The 20942-nt window shown below is 36.3% G+C and overlaps 2 protein-coding genes and 1 long non-coding RNA gene across 3 annotated transcripts; all 3 read left to right on the top strand.

Annotated features, from left to right (window-relative positions):
* Nucleotides 816-9462, top strand: LOC109725864 (autophagy-related protein 13b; the record flags this gene model as incomplete). Its single annotated transcript, XM_020255262.1, is given in 3 exon segments — nucleotides 816-2031; nucleotides 2570-2751; nucleotides 8783-9462. Coding segments are annotated over 3 exon segments (1792 nt in total), but the record flags the coding sequence as incomplete, so codon positions are not given.
* LOC109725943 (RING-H2 finger protein ATL73-like) lies at nucleotides 17001-17838 on the top strand. Its single transcript, XM_020255351.1, has one exon. It carries the CDS (start codon nucleotides 17152-17154, stop codon nucleotides 17833-17835), a length of 684 nt encoding a protein of 227 aa, XP_020110940.1. The 5' UTR covers nucleotides 17001-17151; the 3' UTR covers nucleotides 17836-17838.
* Nucleotides 18942-20900, top strand: LOC109726008. The gene is made up of 3 exons (XR_002220402.1): nucleotides 18942-19150; nucleotides 19277-20079; nucleotides 20618-20900. It is a non-coding gene; the product is annotated as an uncharacterized LOC109726008 (long non-coding RNA).

Here is a 20942-nt window from a genome sequence, read left to right as displayed (position 1 = left end):
TCCTGATCCGACACACTGATTTCAAATTTAAATTTTCAATTTTAAATTCAAAAATAATATCAAATTATTATTATTATTATTATTATTATTATTATTATTTAAATTTAAATCAGTTAAATTTTTGGAGGTGAATACTCGCTTACGCTCACCGCGAGTGATCACAACCCCACACGCCCTATCAACAGTTCAATACACGCGCCCACCCACTCTCTGTCTCTTTTAGTTTAAAAGCGAAGCTTCTTTCTCATATATATATATACATATAAGAAGAGTTAAAAAGCTCGCTCTCGCTCCTCCTACGGGGAGGGCCCATCCGTAATTTCCCGTAACTACAGTGGCATTTCTAAAAATATAACCTCCCCCACATCTCCTCTCCGAGTCCGAACCCCACCCCCGCTGCGAAAACGTCGACGACGAAGCATCAACCTAGGGTTTCCCATTTCGGTAAAAACAAAAAAAAAAACCATAAAGGGGATTTTTTCCACCCCTTTTTTGACCTCGAGTAGTGTTTTTTGTTCCCAATTTTCTTTTTTTGTTTTTTATTTTTTGTTTTTCTTTATCCGTTCGATCCCTTCCTCAATTTTGCCCCCTTTTTTTCCCCGGTAATTTTCGGGTATTTTTTGGGGTTTTTGGAGATTTTTTTTGTTTTTTTTTGTTTTTTGAGATCGAGCGATCGAACTCAGTTGCTCCCCTTTGATGTTGTTCGAATTTTAGTGCCTAAAACCCTAGAATTCTCTAGAGCTTCGTTTTCATGCTGCTTTTCTCGGTAGTAGAAGCTTTTCTAGAAGCTTCTAGAAGGGAATGGCTACTGCTGCTGCTGCTGCTGCTTCTTCTTCTTCCTCGCCATCGGAGCCCCCCGCGATCGAGCAGGTGATCACCGAGTTCTTCGCCAAAAGCCTCCACATCATACTCGAATCGAGGTCCCCTTACGTCTCGTCGCGCAACTACACGATCGACCATTTCAATCCGAACTCCCCGTCGTCGTCGTCGTCGCAGTCGCCGTCGCCGTGCTCGCCTTCGAGCAGCAAGCCCAGGGACAAATGGTTCAATTTGGCCCTCAGGGAATGCCCCGCGGCGCTCGAGAACTTCGATCTGTGGCGGCAGAGCAATCTCGAGCCTTTGGTCATCGACATTGTCCTAATCCGCAGGGCGTCGAGCCCCGAAACGCCGGATCGGCGCGTGAATTGGAGCGGCGAAGGGGCCAGGATCGTAGAGCGGTGGGTCGTGCAATACGAGTCTCGTGGTTTGATCGGCCGCAGGCGTAGTCGCTTGGAGATACGCAATTTGTGCGAGGAAATGTGCAAGAGATCGATAGTGCTTCTCCGGTCGTTGTACTTGTTCATTAGGCTTCTGCCCGCGTACAAGCTCTTCCGCGAGCTCAATTCGTCGGGCCGGATCCGGCCGCTTGGCTTGTCACATCGAATTTCTTCGTTTGTCGAGCCTTTCACGCGGGCAGAGGACGCTGAGATGAAGCATTTCGGGTTTGTGCCGATCGGTACTCCTTGCGGTAGGTTGAGTCTCACGGTGTCTTACCTTCCGAATTTAGAAATCGTGGGTTCGGAGCCCTCGACGCCTTTGTCGCCGCAGTTTATAATGGATTATGTTGGCAGCCCGAATACGGATCCGCTGAAGAGGTTCCAATCGCTGCCTTCGGCGATGAGAAGACATAGCTGGAGCGACAATCATGGAAATTTGCCCTCGCCTTCTCCGTCGCCGACGTACTCCGATTCACGTGCGTTGCAAAGTAATCAGAAGCGAAGACTCCCCCCCCGTGGTCGCGATAGTTCTATGTCGCCTCAGTTTTCAATGTGGTCGTCGCCTTCTACCCCGGCCCAACTCTCGGGCGGGAGCTTACCTACAGCTCTTATGCGCTGCGAGAGTGCTCCTGTTAGTATTCCTGCCAACAGGATTGGGGCCTTGCCTCCATCTCCTTCTTTGAAGTCTACGAATCTCGGAGCTGAGAAAAAGGTACAGATAAAGGAGGAGTTGCTTAAGTTGGGAGAGCCCCACACAGGCATGACCCTGCAGAAGGTAAATTATTTTTGATTATGTTTTGCGGCTGATGTGCTGTGCTGAATGTAAAATATGCTTCTTCTTTGCAACATTTATGTAATACGACGGCTGTTTGGATGTTTGAACAAGTTATTTGGTGATAACTTTCGCAGTATGGAGATTTTCTTTTGTGATTACAACCTAGGAGTTTGATTTTTAGCTGTTGTGGAATCTTAATAATTCCAAAATTTCAGGTTAGTATTAGGTCATTTATCATATATTCAAGAAAATGGCTTAGACATCTTTTTGTACTCCTTATCAACTACTTATTACAAAAGAGACGTGCCGAACAAGATATTCTTTCGTCCAAACATGTTCTGCAAGAATTTTCTTACTTATCCTTGTGAAGTATGATCTTCACCTAGCCTTGGAAAGCTTGATTTCATACATATATACACTTTTACTTACAAAACGTTTTTCATGCATATCTGATTTTGTAGGGATATGCATTTAAAGCCCCTTTGTTATTTTAGCTTTTTGCTTTTGTTCCTTTCTTACTTCTTGTCTTGTGGTGCAGGTATTATCTTTTGGGAGAGATGATATTGGATACTTGTCTGGTCTTAAAATACCGTCATGCACTTCACCAAGAATACCTCCTAGAAGCTCTAGCAGGCTCTCTCTCTTTGACGAGTTTGATGATTCTGAGATTGTTTATCCATTTGCTGAAGATGATGAAGACCTAACTGGTGCATGCAACAGGTATTATTATAACATTAGAGGTTTATTTCAAAGTTGTATCTCAATTGATGATTGAAGTTGATACTATTGAGTGATAATACAGTAAGCAATTGCAAAGATGAACTAGGGTTTCATTCTGTTCAATGTTCCAATCTTAAACAGCAAACAGCTGTATTACAAGCTAGTCAGCTTGAGTCGATTATTGGTTCTGATGTCGTAGATGTGTTAAGAACACCATAGGGCTGTGCCACCCCAGGGCAAGTCTAGGAAATTGGAACAGTTGAGAGGTCTGCTCGACTGTTTGAACTCCTTTAGAGAGATGGTCCCCAGCCACTAGACGGGTTGAACTAAGCCAAGATTCAGTCTCGACCTGTCGAGTTTCCCAATCAGATTATTTTATTTCTTCAGATTTATCTTTAGGTTACTTATCTTTAAGTTTGAGTTTCCTGCTGCCTATGTATTAGAATACCAGGCCTACTAATATAGGATTTTCTATTTATTTTATGGGTGTGGATTAGGATGCTCAATAAAAAAAAGAGTTTCATTTAGGCTTTCTTTGGAAGTCGGAATAAGTTATCTAAGGATAGCTTATTCGGTATAAGGATTTTCAAGTATGATTGTAAGAAAGAAGTTTGATTTTAACTCCTTGAAAGGTCTTGATGTTCATGATGTGGTAGGATAACATATTTCTTCTACGAGGTGATTTATCTTATCAAAAAAAATGGCTTGAAGGCTGAATATAGTATCCAATTCTAGACATTTGATCACTTTTCTCACCTACCAAATGTACAAACTTCTCAAGTAAATTATGGAGATATATTAAACAAGATATTCATATATCCAAATAGGGTATTGAGTAGGAATAGTGGTAGTTTAAATATGGAGGCATCTCGAGCCTTCAAAGAGTCAAGATGTTTGCTAGGGTGCAACCCAATCCTAACATGTTGTGTTGCCATGTGTACTTGTTTTCCCTCTTTAGAGGGAGAAAATGCTTGTTTGCTAGGTCGTAGATTTTGACGTATCAGAATCGGACTCTTAAAAGGACATGGCCTACACCCTGAAATTCTCTTCTCTTCTCTTTTGTATTACGATAGATAGAAAGTAAATGATATAACTTCTGGTTTTAGGCCAAGAGTTGATCTCAATAAGGTCAACCGGTTGGTGTGTAACAAGTGCTTCTCGTTTCGCTGAGCTTCTTTCAATAAGATCTATCTTTCTATGTTTTAGTCTATTAGGGTTGAATTCTTCAGAGAACTTGGCGATGCATTAGTTAAATTCAAATTTGTCTTGCAAGTGATGAGTCCAAGATTTACATAAAACTGAATTTTGAATTTTTAGAAAATTAAGTCCTAAAAGCCTTAAAAAAAATCTAAAACAAATTAACAGAAATAAAAATTCGAAAATAGAGAAAAATAAATCTTATTTCCTATCAAAATCCAATTCTGCACCACCTGGACTTTAATTAGGGAGCCCCTTTCATGTTTTTGTATCATGGGACGTGACGTGGACTTAGTTAATAGTTGATATTAGAGACTCTTAATTCAGTCTTTTCCTTTGAAAAAGAGGCATCTACCGCTGAGAAGTGAAAATACATCCATTTCAAAAAGGTAGCCAATCAGTTGTTTTTTTATTCCTGTATTTTAAAGAATCTTAGCTGCATACAGAATGTCATGTGTACAAAAACACATATCATCTAAAGGATAAGTTGATGCACATTAATAATACCTTTCAGTTTATGATTCAGATTTTTGAATGTCCAAATGTTTTGTGGAAGTTGGTTGTTACATATTTTCCACTAAATTCAGGATGCGCTGGACATGATTATTGTATGGAGCTACTAGTCTCGTGCAATGTGTCTCTTATTAGGCTTTTTGATCACTCCAGCTTGATCTGCTTGTTATTCAGTCAAACTTGGATTATATCCTGTTGATTTACCCTGTAGTCTTGTAAATTTGATTTATCAACTTGAGTTTGTTTGGTTCTCCTGCCTACCTAATAAATAAAAGTATGTTGTATTCTCATGCTTCGACATTAGGTATTCAGGTAGTATTTGGTCAGGCTATTCTTATCACTATACAGGGAATATTGAGAAATATTCATAAGGAGAACTCATAATTCTTGGCATCATTCGCATTTTGGTTGAAAAAGTGTGCATTATCTGCGATAGTAGCTTGCTTGTGTGGATGGGAGAATATAATAATTCTACCATGAAAATTTGTTTTAGGGATTTTAAAAACAAATTTAGCCTCTCACTATTTTCTCGAGTCTCTTACACTCCTCGGGTAAAGACGGAAACCCAACGCGACAAAAGGTTTCAAGCGGGTACTGCGGTCCCACCAGTTTAATGTACCACCTCACCTAACAGTTATTGGTGATATGCAAACCGATGAGTGGACAACTCTTGTCCAATACTTCTCAAGCAAATTGCAGTGATCGGTCTCTAAGTCCTGTAGGCCTCACCTAACAGTTATTGGCCCCATTCCTTAGTTAAGTCAGACCCACTGTTCAAACACGTAAGCAGAGCCGTCATTGGGTCCCTCACCTGACAGTTATTAGCCAACCCCATCTTTACTCCACAGTATCTTATGCTAATAGAGTGGTTGCGCATTTCTGATGCAACTGACCATTGTAACCAGCCGTGCCAATCAACACCAGAAAAACGCTCGCACTTCTACAACGGCGGAAGACCGCTCGACTTAATATTTGTGAGGAGATTAAAATTTAGGTTTGAAAAATTATTTTATTTATTTACATCTAATGCAAAAAAAAATAATCCGCGCATAAAAATATAATTTAACTGGTGATGATCATGGATCTTAGAAGTGGATTCGGACTCGAGCCACTGAGTCGGAATCGGGGTCTTAGGGTCAAATTATAAGCACACACACGTCATTGGTTTGATCGTTTTCAACTACTTGATCCGATCTGGAGCTTCAACTTGATCCGATCTGGAGCTTCAACTTGATCCGATCCTTATCAACACCTTGATCCGACCGCCATCAAGTGTTCGTCTCTATGTGGGCCTTGCGGGATTTTGGGCTTGCAATCGATCAACCAATGACTTGCAACCATACATTATACAACCCAACTATGAAATAAAAATTAATTACATTTGATAACTTTTATCTCTAACCTATTGAGACACGCAGGTCTTCAAATAAATCCGGATGCTACAGTAACTTCTTTTTTTAAAAAAAAAATGAAACAATAGATTAAATTGTTTGATCAGTTTGAATTTTTTGAATTAGCCAAAAACGATCTATGAATCGTTCAACCGGCGAAGAACGGTTTAAAGTACCCAAATACATAATTTTAAGCTTGAGAAACATGAGGATGGCTCTGATACCACTGTTATAAAATTGCGTACGGTAAAAACGCAACGGAAAAAGAAATCAAACAAATTTGATTTTGAAAACTCGAGATCCAATCTAAAAAACCACGCAGTTAGGATCTCTCATGTTCTTTAAGATTAAAGGAGAAAAGTAAGATCGAATCTTTACCTTTTGCGCGGATAGATCTTCACCTCAATTTGATGATCGTGGAATTGAGTTCTCTTGAAGCCACACATGCGTCCGACCTCTATAGGTATCCACACGAGGTTGATGATTTGATTGATGTCCTCATTGGGGTGCTAGCTCTCTTGCAAAGGACGTCTTTTGCTAGAAGATGGAAGAGAGAGGAGAAAAAAAATGATGGCTAGGGTTTTCTAAAAACTCCCGTATAATATATAGAGGAATATAATCCTCTTTCTAATAATATAATGACAATTAAGGATAAGTACAAATCTCGATTTAAATTTATCCTTTCCATAATTGGTTAGATTGATCAAATCCTAATTTGATTCGACTTGAACTTTATCTTAATTTGATCATATCAAATTAATAATGTAACATTTGCACACAAGTCCTCTCATAATTTACTAATTATTAGTAAGTCCTCTCTTGTAACATTTACAGCTTAATACCACTAATTTGTAACAATTACAAATTAGTCCAATTATCAACATATTGACAATTAGGTCCTTCGGCGATTCAATAATCGCAATCTAACTATCCGATCAATTACAACCTCTTATGTGTGTGACTCCATAGGTTCTATTCTATCTGGTAGTGAGATATATTTTGATCACTATCAACAATATCACTGAAACTCCTTTCAGTGGATCGGAACAATTCCAACTCAGCCCAATAAGAATTATCGATCATCTAGATAATCCTCATGAGTCTCACAATCCATCAGTGACGCCTAGCAGCATGTAATGGCATTCCAGTAGAATGGAATACTGAACTGCTTGGTGCAGTTACTGTGTAATACAGTCATTCTATCATGATCTCGACTAGACGGAAGTTATGGAATAACTCGTCAAACCCCATTGTCTGTCATATGTTAAATTTATTCGACTCGAGTTTCTAATATCGGAAATCCTTTTCCGCTATTAACTCTGCCCTGACCAAGATCTTCTAAACTCGGTCTCATAAATCACATAGGACTAACACCCCTATCTACTAAGGGAGATAGATTCCTACAATGAATCTACTGCAGCCAACATGCACCTCAAGGAACCGAATGGCTAGGGACCAAGTGTATGTACAGTCAAATTACAGTAACCTCATTGTGAATAGCCGAGGCACCGCAGGTCAAAGGACTAGTCACATTACTGCAACATTGAATAAGTCACCGACGAGTGAGTAGACATTCAAGTGACTTCTCGCATTGGTCACGCTCGGTACCCTTATTCTCTAACAACCACCTGCATATTCGCTTCAGTGTCCCCGTACTGTTGACTCGAGATCCGTCTATCCAAAAAGGAAAGCGACCTATGCACCAATCTCACCGGATCAATCACCGTTCCCATGATGATTCATTGATCGGGAGCATTTAGGAATTAACCACCAATTCTACCATTCTCTGGAATTGCTATCGCCGGGAATAAGGCTTCCGTGGGAATATTTCCCTTCCCAGCTCCAGCTGAGGATAGCCAAGATATGAGGATATCTGAGGCAAATTCTTCTAGCTGCAGACTATTATTTGCATGAGAGTGCTTCTTTGCAACCTAAGATTTATAGCAGGTCAAGTTCCAACCCTGTGGTATGCATTCTTCCTCCACCGCCGCTTGTTCCTCTTCCAAATAGACAATGTGATCTTGGTAAATTACCAATTAGAATGGTTTTAGTCTATTTGAGCTGCAATCGGCATTGAATTGAGTCCAATGGAGGCCGTTTTGAGTATTGATAGGTGATGCTTGGATCTATTTGGGTGTATTTGTATTTTGTATTTTCTGTTTTTCTAATTTTTCATGATTTTTTTTTGTGAGAATTTTCATCCTTATTTTTTAGTTTAGTTAGGAGACCACAAGATAAACCTAACATTCTGAACGATGATGTTGGTTATTTACGTAGTTATGGAGTTACCAAGATGGGTAAATGTGGACTTAAAAAAAAAAAATGGTATGACCAACTTCAGAAGGTGAACAAATAGAATTTATCCTTTTGAATGAGTTTTTAATATTTAATGTTTAATCCATATCAGTTATTACTTATCTCCTTCCTATCACATTTTTCATTGGGAACTATCAGGGTAAGGATCTGAAATGCCCCTTGTACCCCTTTTATGGTGGGAAAATCATAATTTTTAGGGCTTTCGAATGTTCCTCAATGAATAATGTGACGGGAGGAGGCTCAGTGTTAAGAGTCTAAACATTTGAGGGGTTAAATGCAGGCTTTTATATTTTTGAGGGCGGCAAACTGCAAAAGATACTACCTCCATTTCAGCCTAATTGTATCTATCTTTCAATTTATTTTAAATTTTTTTAACCAAGCATTCGAGAACTATTTAATACTCGCATGCTGCAGATGAATGCAATGTAGTCTCAAGAGAATCTTCCTAATATTGAACTGCACCTAGCTGTAAGTTCATAAATGTGTTCAGCTAACCTGCGCTTATCTTAACTCATCCTCTTCACATCACATTATTTATGTTACAAAGGTTTGGCTCTTTTTATCTTTTATTGTAAAAATTTTACATACTAATCGATGTGAGGTTGCTTTTTCAGGGTCGAAGTTCCCGATGTCAAGCTCCAAGAAGGTGAGAGCACGGAATCCGGAGGCTCTCTAGTAGTTAGAAGATCTCCTGACGCTTTGGTGGGCGCGCTTGTAAACATGCTTAAAACCGCCCCGCCCCTCCGCCAAGACCTCTCCGAGTCTCTGAATCCCTCTGTCCTCGTCTGCGAAGAAGCTCACACCCAAAGAGCGAAAAACACTAGCATCGAGACTGAAGTCGGGACCAATAAATTTGAAAACCCTAACCCCAATTCAAGCTCCGGTATTGGTTCATCCTCCTCATCATCATCAATTTATAAGTCAAGGACCGCCGCTGATGCCCTAGAAGAGTTAAGGGTTTACAAAGAGTTTAAAGAATTGCTACTCAAGCAAGGCGAGGAGAGGTAGCGAATATGAAATGAAACAACGACGGACGCGTGGTTTGTAAATATGTGTAGCCTGTGAATTTAATTCGAAAAGGAGGGCGGAATGATTGTAGTATAGACTCAGATGAAAGTATGGGTAAACTCTACTTTAAGATCCCTAAGTTATACCGAAAATTATTATAAATTATATGATATGATGACGTGTAATGTTCAGGTGAAAATAGATCCCATTACTGGGGTTATTTACAAGTTGTGCTTATAAACATTTTGATAACTTAATGTAATCATTTTGATCCTTTGTGCATGATGATTTAGGTATTCTTTTGCTTGTTAGTTTCACTTGGTAGTTGTATCGATGATTTGATGTAATGTTTTAAATTTTTAGAATGAGGGTTGGGGTTTGATTTTAGTCTGGTTGATTGTTGACTTGCATGGTTTTTGTCAAATACTTCTATTGTTTATTGTATGAAAATTTATAATTAATTTTGTTTTATCTTAAGGAATGATGAATGGCCAAGATTCAACTTTTTAAGTTTATTTTGTTAGTATGTCATTCACATGTATTCAACTCTTTTGTGGATGGTTAAGTTTCTAAGTTTGAGATACTATAGATTTCGGAGTTTGATACACACTATACGATTTAATTCGAAATAAGAATCAGAATCCATAATCCATATGGAAATCAGAATAAGCTGGAATGAAAAATTAAATGGTGAAATCTAAAACAAACATAACATCAGTCATGGACCAGGTCCACCACATCAGTTATGAACCACAACATCAGTTGAAAACTGCTTATCAATTTGCTACTCGCTGTATACCTCTCTTACATCCCCTACAATTCTTAAGATAAAATCATTTCTAAATTCGACAAAGATTGAATCTCACTAGGTTACGAGAAACGAAATAAGAGATGAGATGCATGACAGATCAGCTAGACAGTCCACACTCGATGTAGCGAACCGTTTTCAGGTAAGAGTGTCTTTTGCCGGTTTCTTTTCCCTCCTCCACTTCAACTTCAAATCTTATCTACAACAAATGAAAGCTGAATAATTAGATTATTATAGAGCCCTTCTTATCAGGAAGCTGAATAATAATAAGATTATTATGGAGCTATTCTTATCAAATTCCACTAAATGCATGGGTCCAACCCTCTCCAAATAACACCACTTGGAGTTGGAGCAATGCACATCTCTTCTCTAAAGTAGTCTTTATCCCTCTCTCACTTACAATCACTACTACAAATGCCAAAAATAAAAGTGGGCATGCACCATGTGACACCCAAATGAGAATATTTTATACATGTTGATTGGCATATGATTTTATATTATATGGTATTTGAAGTAAACTAGCTACTAATTAAGAAGTGGATAAACTTGGATTTTTAATTTTTTTTTTATATGAATCATTTTGCTTGAGACCTTTTTTTATTTTTTGCCTTTTTCTTTTGTTATCTTTGTTCTTCACATCATCTTTGATTGCCTTTATTGGGAGCAACATTAGCATATTATTGAGAAAAATTCATATAATTTCAGGAGTAAATATATTATACCTTTGGTTGTTAAATTGTCAACAAATTTTGCTTAGGTTACTGACTTTAATTTGTTTCAATAAAGCCACTGAACTTTAATTTCTATTTCAATCAGATCTTTTTACTTAATTTTTAATAGTTTTTCAAACAAAGATGGCAAATTAGTAGCCAATTTAGTTACCACAAATATTCTATGTAGGACATAAATTTATCGCTTAGAAATAATTTGATTGCTAATTCAAACTACACAATTACCTCAGGATGATATAACAATTAATTGAATAGTATCGGATCGTTGACGCTAATCATTACTCTCCAAAACTCGAGTTGTTAGGAATACGCAACAAGTTCACTTTAAAGCATATAGAAACGGCATCCACGGGTCTCGATTATGATTCGGTCCAACCAGTCTGACGCCACTTTGAACATGACTCGGCTCAATCCAGCTACACGCTATTTCGAACATGACTTGGCCGAATCCAGCCTCGACTACAGAGCAGGATGCTGGCCTATTTATGCCAACAAATAGCAATATTTTTAAGATAATATACAGTGAAGTTGATTATTAGTTATTGTCATATTACTTTTAGATGTTTGATTTAGTTACCATTAATCATTGATCCATCAAAAAGATTATAAAATTGATGTTTAATGACCCACCTGAAATAGAAATTAAAGTTTGACTTAATTGAAAGAAATGAAAGATTCGTAATTTATATAAAATTTCACCAAAAATTTTGTGACCTGTGATGTAACTCGCCCCAATGGCAATGAGATAACCATCAAATATGGTAACTTAACAATATAAATATATCACAAAAAAAATTATTTATGTATTATTATGCAAGATGGTAATATTAGATTGGACTTATTTGCTTACTGGAGAGATTACGACCTTTATTTAATAATGGTGGTTTGATCAACTTGTGTACCCATAGAATTTTTTTTTTAAAAAAAAACATTTTACAATTTTAAAGTTGCATGCATATAAATTATTAAAAATCATGTTGGAAATCCGGTACTCGCCCCGGTATCGGATCTTGAGAATCCGCAACCTGCTCCGATACTGATTGGTACACCGACTGTTGGGATTTCGCAACGGAAGCCTTAAATCGGATTTTTACCATAAAAACGTCTCCTCAGCAGAAGCTGATACAATTATAAAAAAGAAAAATATGCGGATAAAATAAGATTCATTAAATAAGAGAAGATTACATCTGACTCCTCTTCTGCATAGAGTAACTACAACCCGAGCCCTCTTTCTGAATCTCTCATATCCTTCTCTCGTCTTCTTTAAGACCACAAAAAAGACAATCCTTCACATGCACCCGTGCACTAGGTACACTCAACTCTTGGCTATTCTCTCTCTCTTTCTCTTTTTCTCTCTGGTACCGCACACCCAAGAGACTTTCCCTCTCTTGGCCATGCTACTCCCCTCAATAGCCTCTAATGCATTATATATAATGCTCAACCAAAGATGTATCCAATCCTAGTATATTTAAGATTCCGACTTTAATCAATATCTAAATTTATCTTAATTAATCTCAAATAGATTTAAATATTAATCATAATCGAGTTAGGTTTATCCTCTAATTAATATTTAAATCTTAATTTATCTCCAACAGATTTAAATATTAATTCTAATCCAATTAGTATTCAACTACAAATCTAACCAAAACCTAACAAATCATAATTGCATTATACTCTTTAGATTTGCTGGGTTTTTTTTTTTTTTTTCAATAAAATTGCCTTCTCTTCAATAAGAGTCATCTTACATTTAAGAGAAATACTACTTGTATATTCAAAAGTTAGGTGTAAATATTATAGCCAATTTATTCAAGAATTTAAATAATTTTTTTAATTTTTCGCTATTAAAAAAATGAGAGTGTGATAAGACTGATGTAAAAAAATGTGCCTTCGAATAGAGTGTAAGATTTACAGTAAAAAGAGAATGCTTCTTTTGTTGTTTTTAGCTGCAACTATACTTGACAGTAAGATTCAAAGCTTTTGCGATGGTAAAAAATTATAAAGAGATTTGTAAACCCGGAAAGAAAGTTCAAATTTGGAGCTTCAGAATTTGTTACGGAGGGATGATGGTTGGGAATGTTTGATTCGGTGCTTCTTCTAGTAGCGCTTCTCAAATAATATTTTGTCGAAGAGTACTAGGACCTATATTAGAGTAGAATGGGCTAAGTAAGAAATTTAAATATTTGGAGCAATGTAGATGAGAACTTGAGAATTTTAATGGCATACATTTTGTTTGGATTTCTGCAGAGTTTTCATGAGCTTATTTATAATGCATACTCTATTGGATGAGTGAGGATAACATCAATAAACCTATTTAACACGTTTAACCCTTTTAATCTCTTGAACTTAGCCACCATCCAAATGCTATAGCCTACTTTAGATGTTTAGTCCTATTATACCTTATAAATAGGACTATTCCGAATCTCGAGAATGTCACATTCCTCTCCCTCGGAGCCCTGACATTCTCGGCAAGCTCGAGCACACTCACAAGCACTAGATGATATAAGACTCGTCTTACTAGCTTTGTCGTTCAGATTCTAATGTAACATGTCATCGTCGAACTATGCTTTTAGCCTATTATTCAGACTCTAACTTGGTCGATACTCATTTCACACTTTGCAACTTAACATATCTTTGTCAGACCCTAATTTTAGCCTATTATTTAAAGCCTAACTCAGCCGAGACTTATTTCACACTTTCGGCTAATAATACCAATTATGGTGCCTTGTTTCTAGAGGGTCACCTGTCCTAAAATTACTCGACCTCTAATATACTTAATCCTCTGAATCTTTTGGGCCTAACCACCATCCAAAATGCTATAACTGTCAAATTTTTTTAAGTTTACACGCACACACTGGCCAAGATTATTAGGCGATATGAGAGTTATCCCTGTAGCCTTGTCATTTAGATCCTAACTTAACTTGTCATTCTTTGAGTTTGGCTTAGCTTGCCATACAATTCCCATAGATGAGATTTTTCTATCTCATGTTTTCGTCTGACGATTGGCTCTGATGACACCCTACTTTTTTTTTGGGATTATTCATTCTAGAACTATTTTAACCATAGCACACTTAACTTTTCTAACCTCTTGGGGCTAAAATTGCCTAAAATGCTATAGCCAAATAACTTAGTTTAGTTATGTTATATGTTATATACAGAACTAGTATAAATCCTGGGGATGTCGTAGTCTCTCAATTCAAATCATAAGTTTAAAATGCTTATATTTTCATATTAAATCACAATAGTCTTAAGAATAAAAATTTACCAGCGTACGGATGACAATCAATTGAAAGGTCATGTATAGAAGATTCAAGAATTTAGTTGAAAATATTTGAGAATTAACAACTTCACAATTTTAAAATTCTATTTGGATATATGTAGATATCTTATTCAGCATTTCTTTTTAATTTATTTAAAAAACTTGTGGCTGATGAGTAATGTGGTCAAATATCTAGCATGAGAATTAAAGCATATTTGGTCTTTAAAGTTAATTTCACAAAGTAATATAAAACACTTTATATGGGCAATGTATTATTCTATCAAATCATGGATGCTGAAAACTTTTAAAAAGCAAAAATGAAACTGAACTTTCAATCACATTAGAAAATCTTCATACCAAGCAAATTATCACCAGATAACTTCTTCCGGGATCCAAACAAGACCTTTTTCAACAAGATTACAGTATTTGGCTAATAAGAAGTATGATTAAATGTTTAACATGCCATACCATATTCGGCCATCAAGCCACTCTCTTGGAATAAGATAATAAATCATCTCATGAATAAAATATATTATTCAATCAAATTATAGATGCCAATATTTTTTGAGCAATGCTTCTATACTCCAAACAAATCTTAACCATTAAATTTTTTTAAATGGACGGTAATGATACATCATTTAAAAGAGGGTGACCAGTACTTGATACCACCGGTACCAGTCACCTCTCTAACAAGGGCAAAAAAAAAAAATCTTTACAATGAGAGTATTTTGGTAAATTTCTATTCTTATAACATATCATTTTTGTAAAATATCCCATTCTACTCCGATGGAAAGTTTTCACCCAAGCCACAATCATCTTCTCCGAAGTTATTTTTTCTTTTTCTTTTTTTCATTCACTCTGATGGAAACTTTTCACCCAGGCCACAATAATTAATTTAAAGTTAATTTTCAAACATAGAATCATTCAGTTTAAATAGTTAACAAATTTTATTTTTTTAACTATAACATAAACTAAATCTAAATTTAAAATTTAATTTTAATCAATATTTTTGAACTTTAATGTTGTTTTTACTATCGAATGAACAATTTGAATTTAATTTTAAAAATAGAAGCCTTTAATTTAAATAAAAAATAAAATTTATGTTTATAAATACAACATAATTTACAATTTAAAATAAGTTAATAGCGTTGAAATTTCGTGTCATTTTAATATCAAATTAACAATTTGAATTGAAATATACTATTCATTTAAACATAAATTTTTTCATTCTGAAAATCAAAAGTAAAATTAAATTTGAATTTAATGTACACAATTATAAAGTTTAAGCTCAAATTGATTTTTAAATTCAATTTTATAAAAGTTTATTACTTATCAAATTAGCACTGTCTAATTTGATAAGTAACAAAATTAAACAAGAAAACAAATATTTGTATTGGGTTGATCAAATTTGGTAATTGGCTTGTATTTCTTTTTCCATATTACCCTTACGAATGGTAACCTGTTGAGCAGGTAACCACTAAGCAAAAGACAATCTCGCCCTTAAATTTTGAACGGCTAGATTTAATTTACTTGGTGTATTGAAGCATTCCTTATATTTTTTAAGGAGTAAAAATCAAACTCCTACTTTTCAACCACAATAGAAAATTTTCCTACTGAATAAGTTATTACTAGAAAACTATTTCCGACATCCAAATAAGGTCTTAAGATGTTTCCAGCATATGAGAAGTGTAATCAAATTTAATATCTCTCATGGAAGGACGAAAAATTAAACTCTTAATAACTTTCAATCACAATAGAAAATTTTCATACCAAGTAATGTATTAAAGGATAACTATTTTCAATATCCAAATAACGAGTTAAGATGCTTTCAGTATTTGGCAGATGAGAAATGTAATCAAATTAGATGTCTCGGATGACATCGGGTATTCGGCAATCAAAGTTATTTTCTCCGAATAAGATAAATTATCTCGTAGGTAGAATTATATTATTTTTTCAGAAAACTTCCTTTTTTTTTTTTTAATGAACTCAGTTAGAAATGTGAATTTATTAGGTTTTGAACTTAGAATCTCGAATACCAACCATCAAAACTCTTAGCCAACTGTGCTAGTTATAGTCCTGTTGTAGGTAAAATAATATGCTATCCTACGAAGACTTAAGAAGTGCAAAATCAAACTTTTTACTTATAATAATATAAAAAAATTATATAAAATAAATTATTATTAGATAACTTATTCTGAAGATTAAATTAGCCCATGATAATATTATGTAGTATATCTTAATTGGCCCCCACCTGGATCACATTCATGATGTTGGGAGGACTCCCACTCTCCAGTTGAGGAAGTTTGAGTGGGGGGATGTTGGGAATGAATGAATCAGAAGGTGAGTCAACCTTTGTTCACTATACAGCTATGATTGCACATTGACCAAATTAAAGTCAAACTTGACTTGACCTATTCCTGACCCTACACTGCATTTGCATTTGAAAGTACCTCAAATCTTTTTTTTTTTTTTTTTAATGTTACAACATAACATATTTATTACTACTATTTTTAAAAATTCTGTCGAATTTTATTAGTCTGGCCGTCCGGTATAAAGTTATTTGATGAAATATAGTTAGAAGCAATAATTATACCCCTTATCAAATTACTTTGTTTTTTCTTTCTATGATAGAAGCTAAAAATTACTTTGTTTTTTCTTTCTATGATCGAAGCTAAAACTTCATATCAGAGCTTTTTACTTTCGATCGATGTTGTTCGAAATGATTGTAGCGAGATGCAGAATCAGTAGCTTGCGTATATAAAAGATTTACTCAGAATATGATATAACATATACAATCCCTGCCCAAGATTCTCCATAGTGATACAAGGGCCCCTCCCTCAGACAAAAGTTGGTGCTCACTTTGACCCCTCAATTACCACAAATCCAATGCACATATGCTTCAATTTTTACTTATTTTTTTAAAAAAATTAAAAATATAAAAATAATTGGTTCACCTTGATCCCATTTGACTTTGCAAAAGATAGCTTTTGCTCACATGTGAGTGCACAACATGTACACATCCCACATAATGATAAAACAAATCCCATAAAGCTAAGATCATATACAGCTTTATCCTCTCTCTCTCTCTCTCTCTCTCTCTCTCTCTCTCTCTCTATATAAAACCCTGATTCTCATTTGGACACACTACTCAGAACAACTATAGTAACATCCTGCAGAACAATGCCTAGCACTTTATTTCAATCCCCTAATGTAGAGATCTACTCCAGAAGGCTTCTGCTTCAGACCAAACTCACCACACAACCCTCGGCGGTCGAAAAGCGGGTCTCGGACGTTGGAGACGGGTCGGAATTCGGCGAATTCGGAAGCAAATTCGACAACAATGCAGTCATGATCCTCGCCGTCCTCCTCTGCGCCCTCATTTGCGTACTGGGGCTCAATTCCATCGTCCGGCTCACGTTCCGGTGCTCGAGCTGTGTGTTGCTGGGGCATGGGCATGAGCCTGAGCCTGATCCTGAGCCTGAGCCTGAGCCTGAACCCAACCAGGCGGCCAGACGAGCCCAAACCGGTTTGAAGAAGAAAATCCTCGAAGAAATGCCGGTTCGGGTCTACTCGACCGGCCTAAAGATCCAGGGCGCGGAACCAGAATGCGCGATTTGTCTCACGGAGTTTGAGTGTGGCGAGCCGGTTCGGGTCCTGCCCGGGTGCGACCACGCGTTCCACGTCAAGTGCATAGACCGGTGGCTTCTGGCGCGGTCGTCGTGTCCGACGTGCCGACAATGCATGTCGGGTGCAGAGAACGAGAGGTCCGATTGCGACGAAATGAATCGGTTGGGTTCGGAACCGGTTCGGTCGGTTTTGGTTCCGCTTGAACCGGAGGGTTTCACTACCGATTACGAATTTTAGAGCGCGAAATAAAGCAGTTGCATTAATTTTTGCAACCAAAAAGAAGGACAAATAATAGATGTGTAAATTGGATTAATGCAGAATATAATGGTTTAAGGAGTTCATACAAGGAAAAAGAAAAAGAGGCATCATGTGCAGATCTAAATTATCTTGGAATGAATTAGGTTCACTGTTTAGCACCATGGACATTTTTTCCACCTTTTTTTGAAAAAAATTTGTTTGGTTTAAATCTTTTTTAACTACTAAAAATAAGATATAATTATGGTTAATTTTATATTGAAGATGATTAATCTAAAGATGATAATAATTAACAATTCTACTTATTTGATTCTTTTGTGAGATTAATACATATTATTTTTAAATTTAAGACTAATATATATTAAATAAATGACTAAAATTTTGATTAATTCAGTTTATTTAGATTTCCCGCTTTTTAATTTTTCAAGCTAAACCAAACCGAGTTATACCTAAATCCGAATTGAACTACCAGATTTTGATCTACCAGATTTTGATCGATTTGATTCAGTAATTCAGTTTGAACCAAATAATACTGATCTGATGTGCAAAATTATATGTTTATATAGATATTGGTGAAAAATTATTTTCCATAATATTTCAACTTTTCTTGTAATGCACTGAACTTTAGCAAATTGAAAGATTCTAGTGTAAGAATAGTATTTAGAACTATTTTAGCTATTTTTTAGGGTGGCTGGTAGTGTACCGACACCTAACTCAAGCACTGTGAGTGCGAAATCGAATTACTGACACTAAAATATGCAAACTGCAGATTTTGAGTGTTGAGTACCGGTACCTGAGTGAGATACTAGAACTCCATTACGTGCCAGAATGGGCTACTCTCGGGTTTGAGAAGTGGGTGTTGAGTACCGGTATTGCGCTGGGTATCGGTACTCATCGGGTTGGTAGCGGTACACCGCATTAAAACCGAACGTCCAGCTCTCGGGTTTGGAGTGTCTGAGTGCCGGGTATCGGTACTCAATGCGGCAGATTATTTTTTTGTGAGTTGGTGAGGGGTAATTTGATAATTTGGCAGTTGGGTTTATCCCCAACCGCGCCCCCAGCTATTCCTTTTGTACTGGAGTTGAAGAAAAGGGCTGATAGGCTTTCCCCCTTTTCTCTCTCTAGAATTCATCTCAAATTCTTGTGGAATTAATGAATTAATCCTTTTACGTCCTCTTTTCCTTGGAGGTTTGTTTTGTGAATCTTGGAGGAAGCTTGGCTGTGAAGTTGGAGGCTTGTTTGAGGATCTAACTCCAACTCTAGCTTAAGTCTAGCTGGATTTAAAGTTCTTTGGAAGGTTAGTAAGCTAATTGCCCACTTTGGTGTATGTTTTGGATTGAATTAGTGAAATTTGCTGTTAGTGTTTAGGAATTTCAGGAGGAGGCTTATGAGAAGTTTCTAATTCATTTGGAATGTGTACTAGGGTGCTAAGAGGCTAGAAGATAACTTCATTCGGGCAAACGAAGGAATTCGAGGAGTATCTGATGAGTTTAACCTCATCGAAATGAGTGAACTCCCCCTACGTCTTTCTTGATATTATAAAGTTGAAATTCTTGCATATTTATGTTGAAAATATCATGAATGGATTTGTGAATGCATAAAACATACATATTACATAGGATAAAGTTGAACCTTTATGTAGTAAAGAAAGGGTTATGAAACTTGCTTAGCATACTTGGATAACTTGCTTGTTTAGCATGTATTACATAATAATTGTATACTCTATGTAGTGGAGGCCTATGTAAAAATACATGACATATGCTATGATTTTGTGAACACCTTAGTGGATCATTGACTATGACTTTAACAAACCACCTCCTTATGTTATAGGGAGTAGTGAAAAGGCTATATGTGGATATACGGGTATAGTCCGTTAGAATCATCAATATGATATAAATCATTTAATTACATACTTAAGTCATATTATTTATTGGTAGAAATATGTCACGAAGTAATTGAGAATGAAATATGACTTTTATGTTAGTCGCCGACTTTGCGTCGAGATTGAGATTCCATGTTGAACACTATGCTATTGATCACGCTTGCTTGTCATTGTGTTCATTCGCACAAGCTTGTGAGGGTCGCTCCCTACAAGCCGACAATCCGGAGTTAGCCTTGCGACGACAGATCACCCATGCGGGACTGAGGACCGAAGTGGATTGCCGTGGGGAGTGTTTGACTACCACGGGGCCATTAGGCACGGCACGAGTCGGGACTTTACCATGTGTAAGTCTCTCGTTAATTGGGTAAAGATAAATAAACTTAACATTAGATGGACATATCAGTTGACGCTACCTTGTGACACTAGTTGAGGCTTACCTAGTAAATGAACATACTAGAAAGTTGACATTCCTGTTAGCCATTAATTGCAATGACAGTATTATGTTAGTATAGAAAGGTAGTTATATGATGACATTAGCTAGTTGAATATAATGATGGAATTCTTCTGTAATTAGGGCATATAGTTTAATGATGGACAAATATGTAACTTGCATGAACTACAAAACTTGCATATATGATGATTAATATAGTGGAGATGTTAGAAAACATATCGTATTGAGGTATGTTTATAGTTAAACTATTTCAATTAACTGTTGCAGTTGAACTATTTCAATTAACTGTTGCATATACATTTCCTACTTGCTATATTTTTACTCATGTCTCAGTTGACCTAATAGTATATTTCACCACTCTCGGTGGCTTACCCATTAGGAACTATTATTTAATAGTTCTCACTCCCATTTGTTGATTATTTTTGTTGCAGAGCCTTTCGCAGCGGGAAAGATTAGGGTTCGTTACAAGGAGTCAGTGATTAACTAGAGCCTCCTCGATATTTTGATAGATGGACCCGTAGAAGCCTTCTTTAGTTTAGTTCAAAGTTGTATTTTTGTACTTTACCGGAAACCTCCTAGTATGTATGTTGTACATACGGTTTGACGCTTGTAGTCTATGTGATGTATTTAGTTTGGGTTTACCTATCTAATTGAGTTACGCTTGTAGTCTATGTGATGTATTTAGTTTGGGTTTACCTATCTAATTGAGTTATATTCTTGCTCTGATTACAATATTAGGAATGGTTTATATTTCTC

Source organism: Ananas comosus, linkage group 20 (assembly GCF_001540865.1).
Source record: "Ananas comosus cultivar F153 linkage group 20, ASM154086v1, whole genome shotgun sequence".
NCBI lineage: Eukaryota > Viridiplantae > Streptophyta > Magnoliopsida > Poales > Bromeliaceae > Ananas > Ananas comosus.
This window is presented reverse-complemented; position numbering and strand designations above follow the sequence as displayed.

Coding starts and splice junctions, on each gene's coding strand:
- LOC109725943 (XM_020255351.1), top strand. CDS start 17,152: ATGCCTAGCACTTTATTTCAATCCCCTAATGTAGAGATCTACTCCAGA.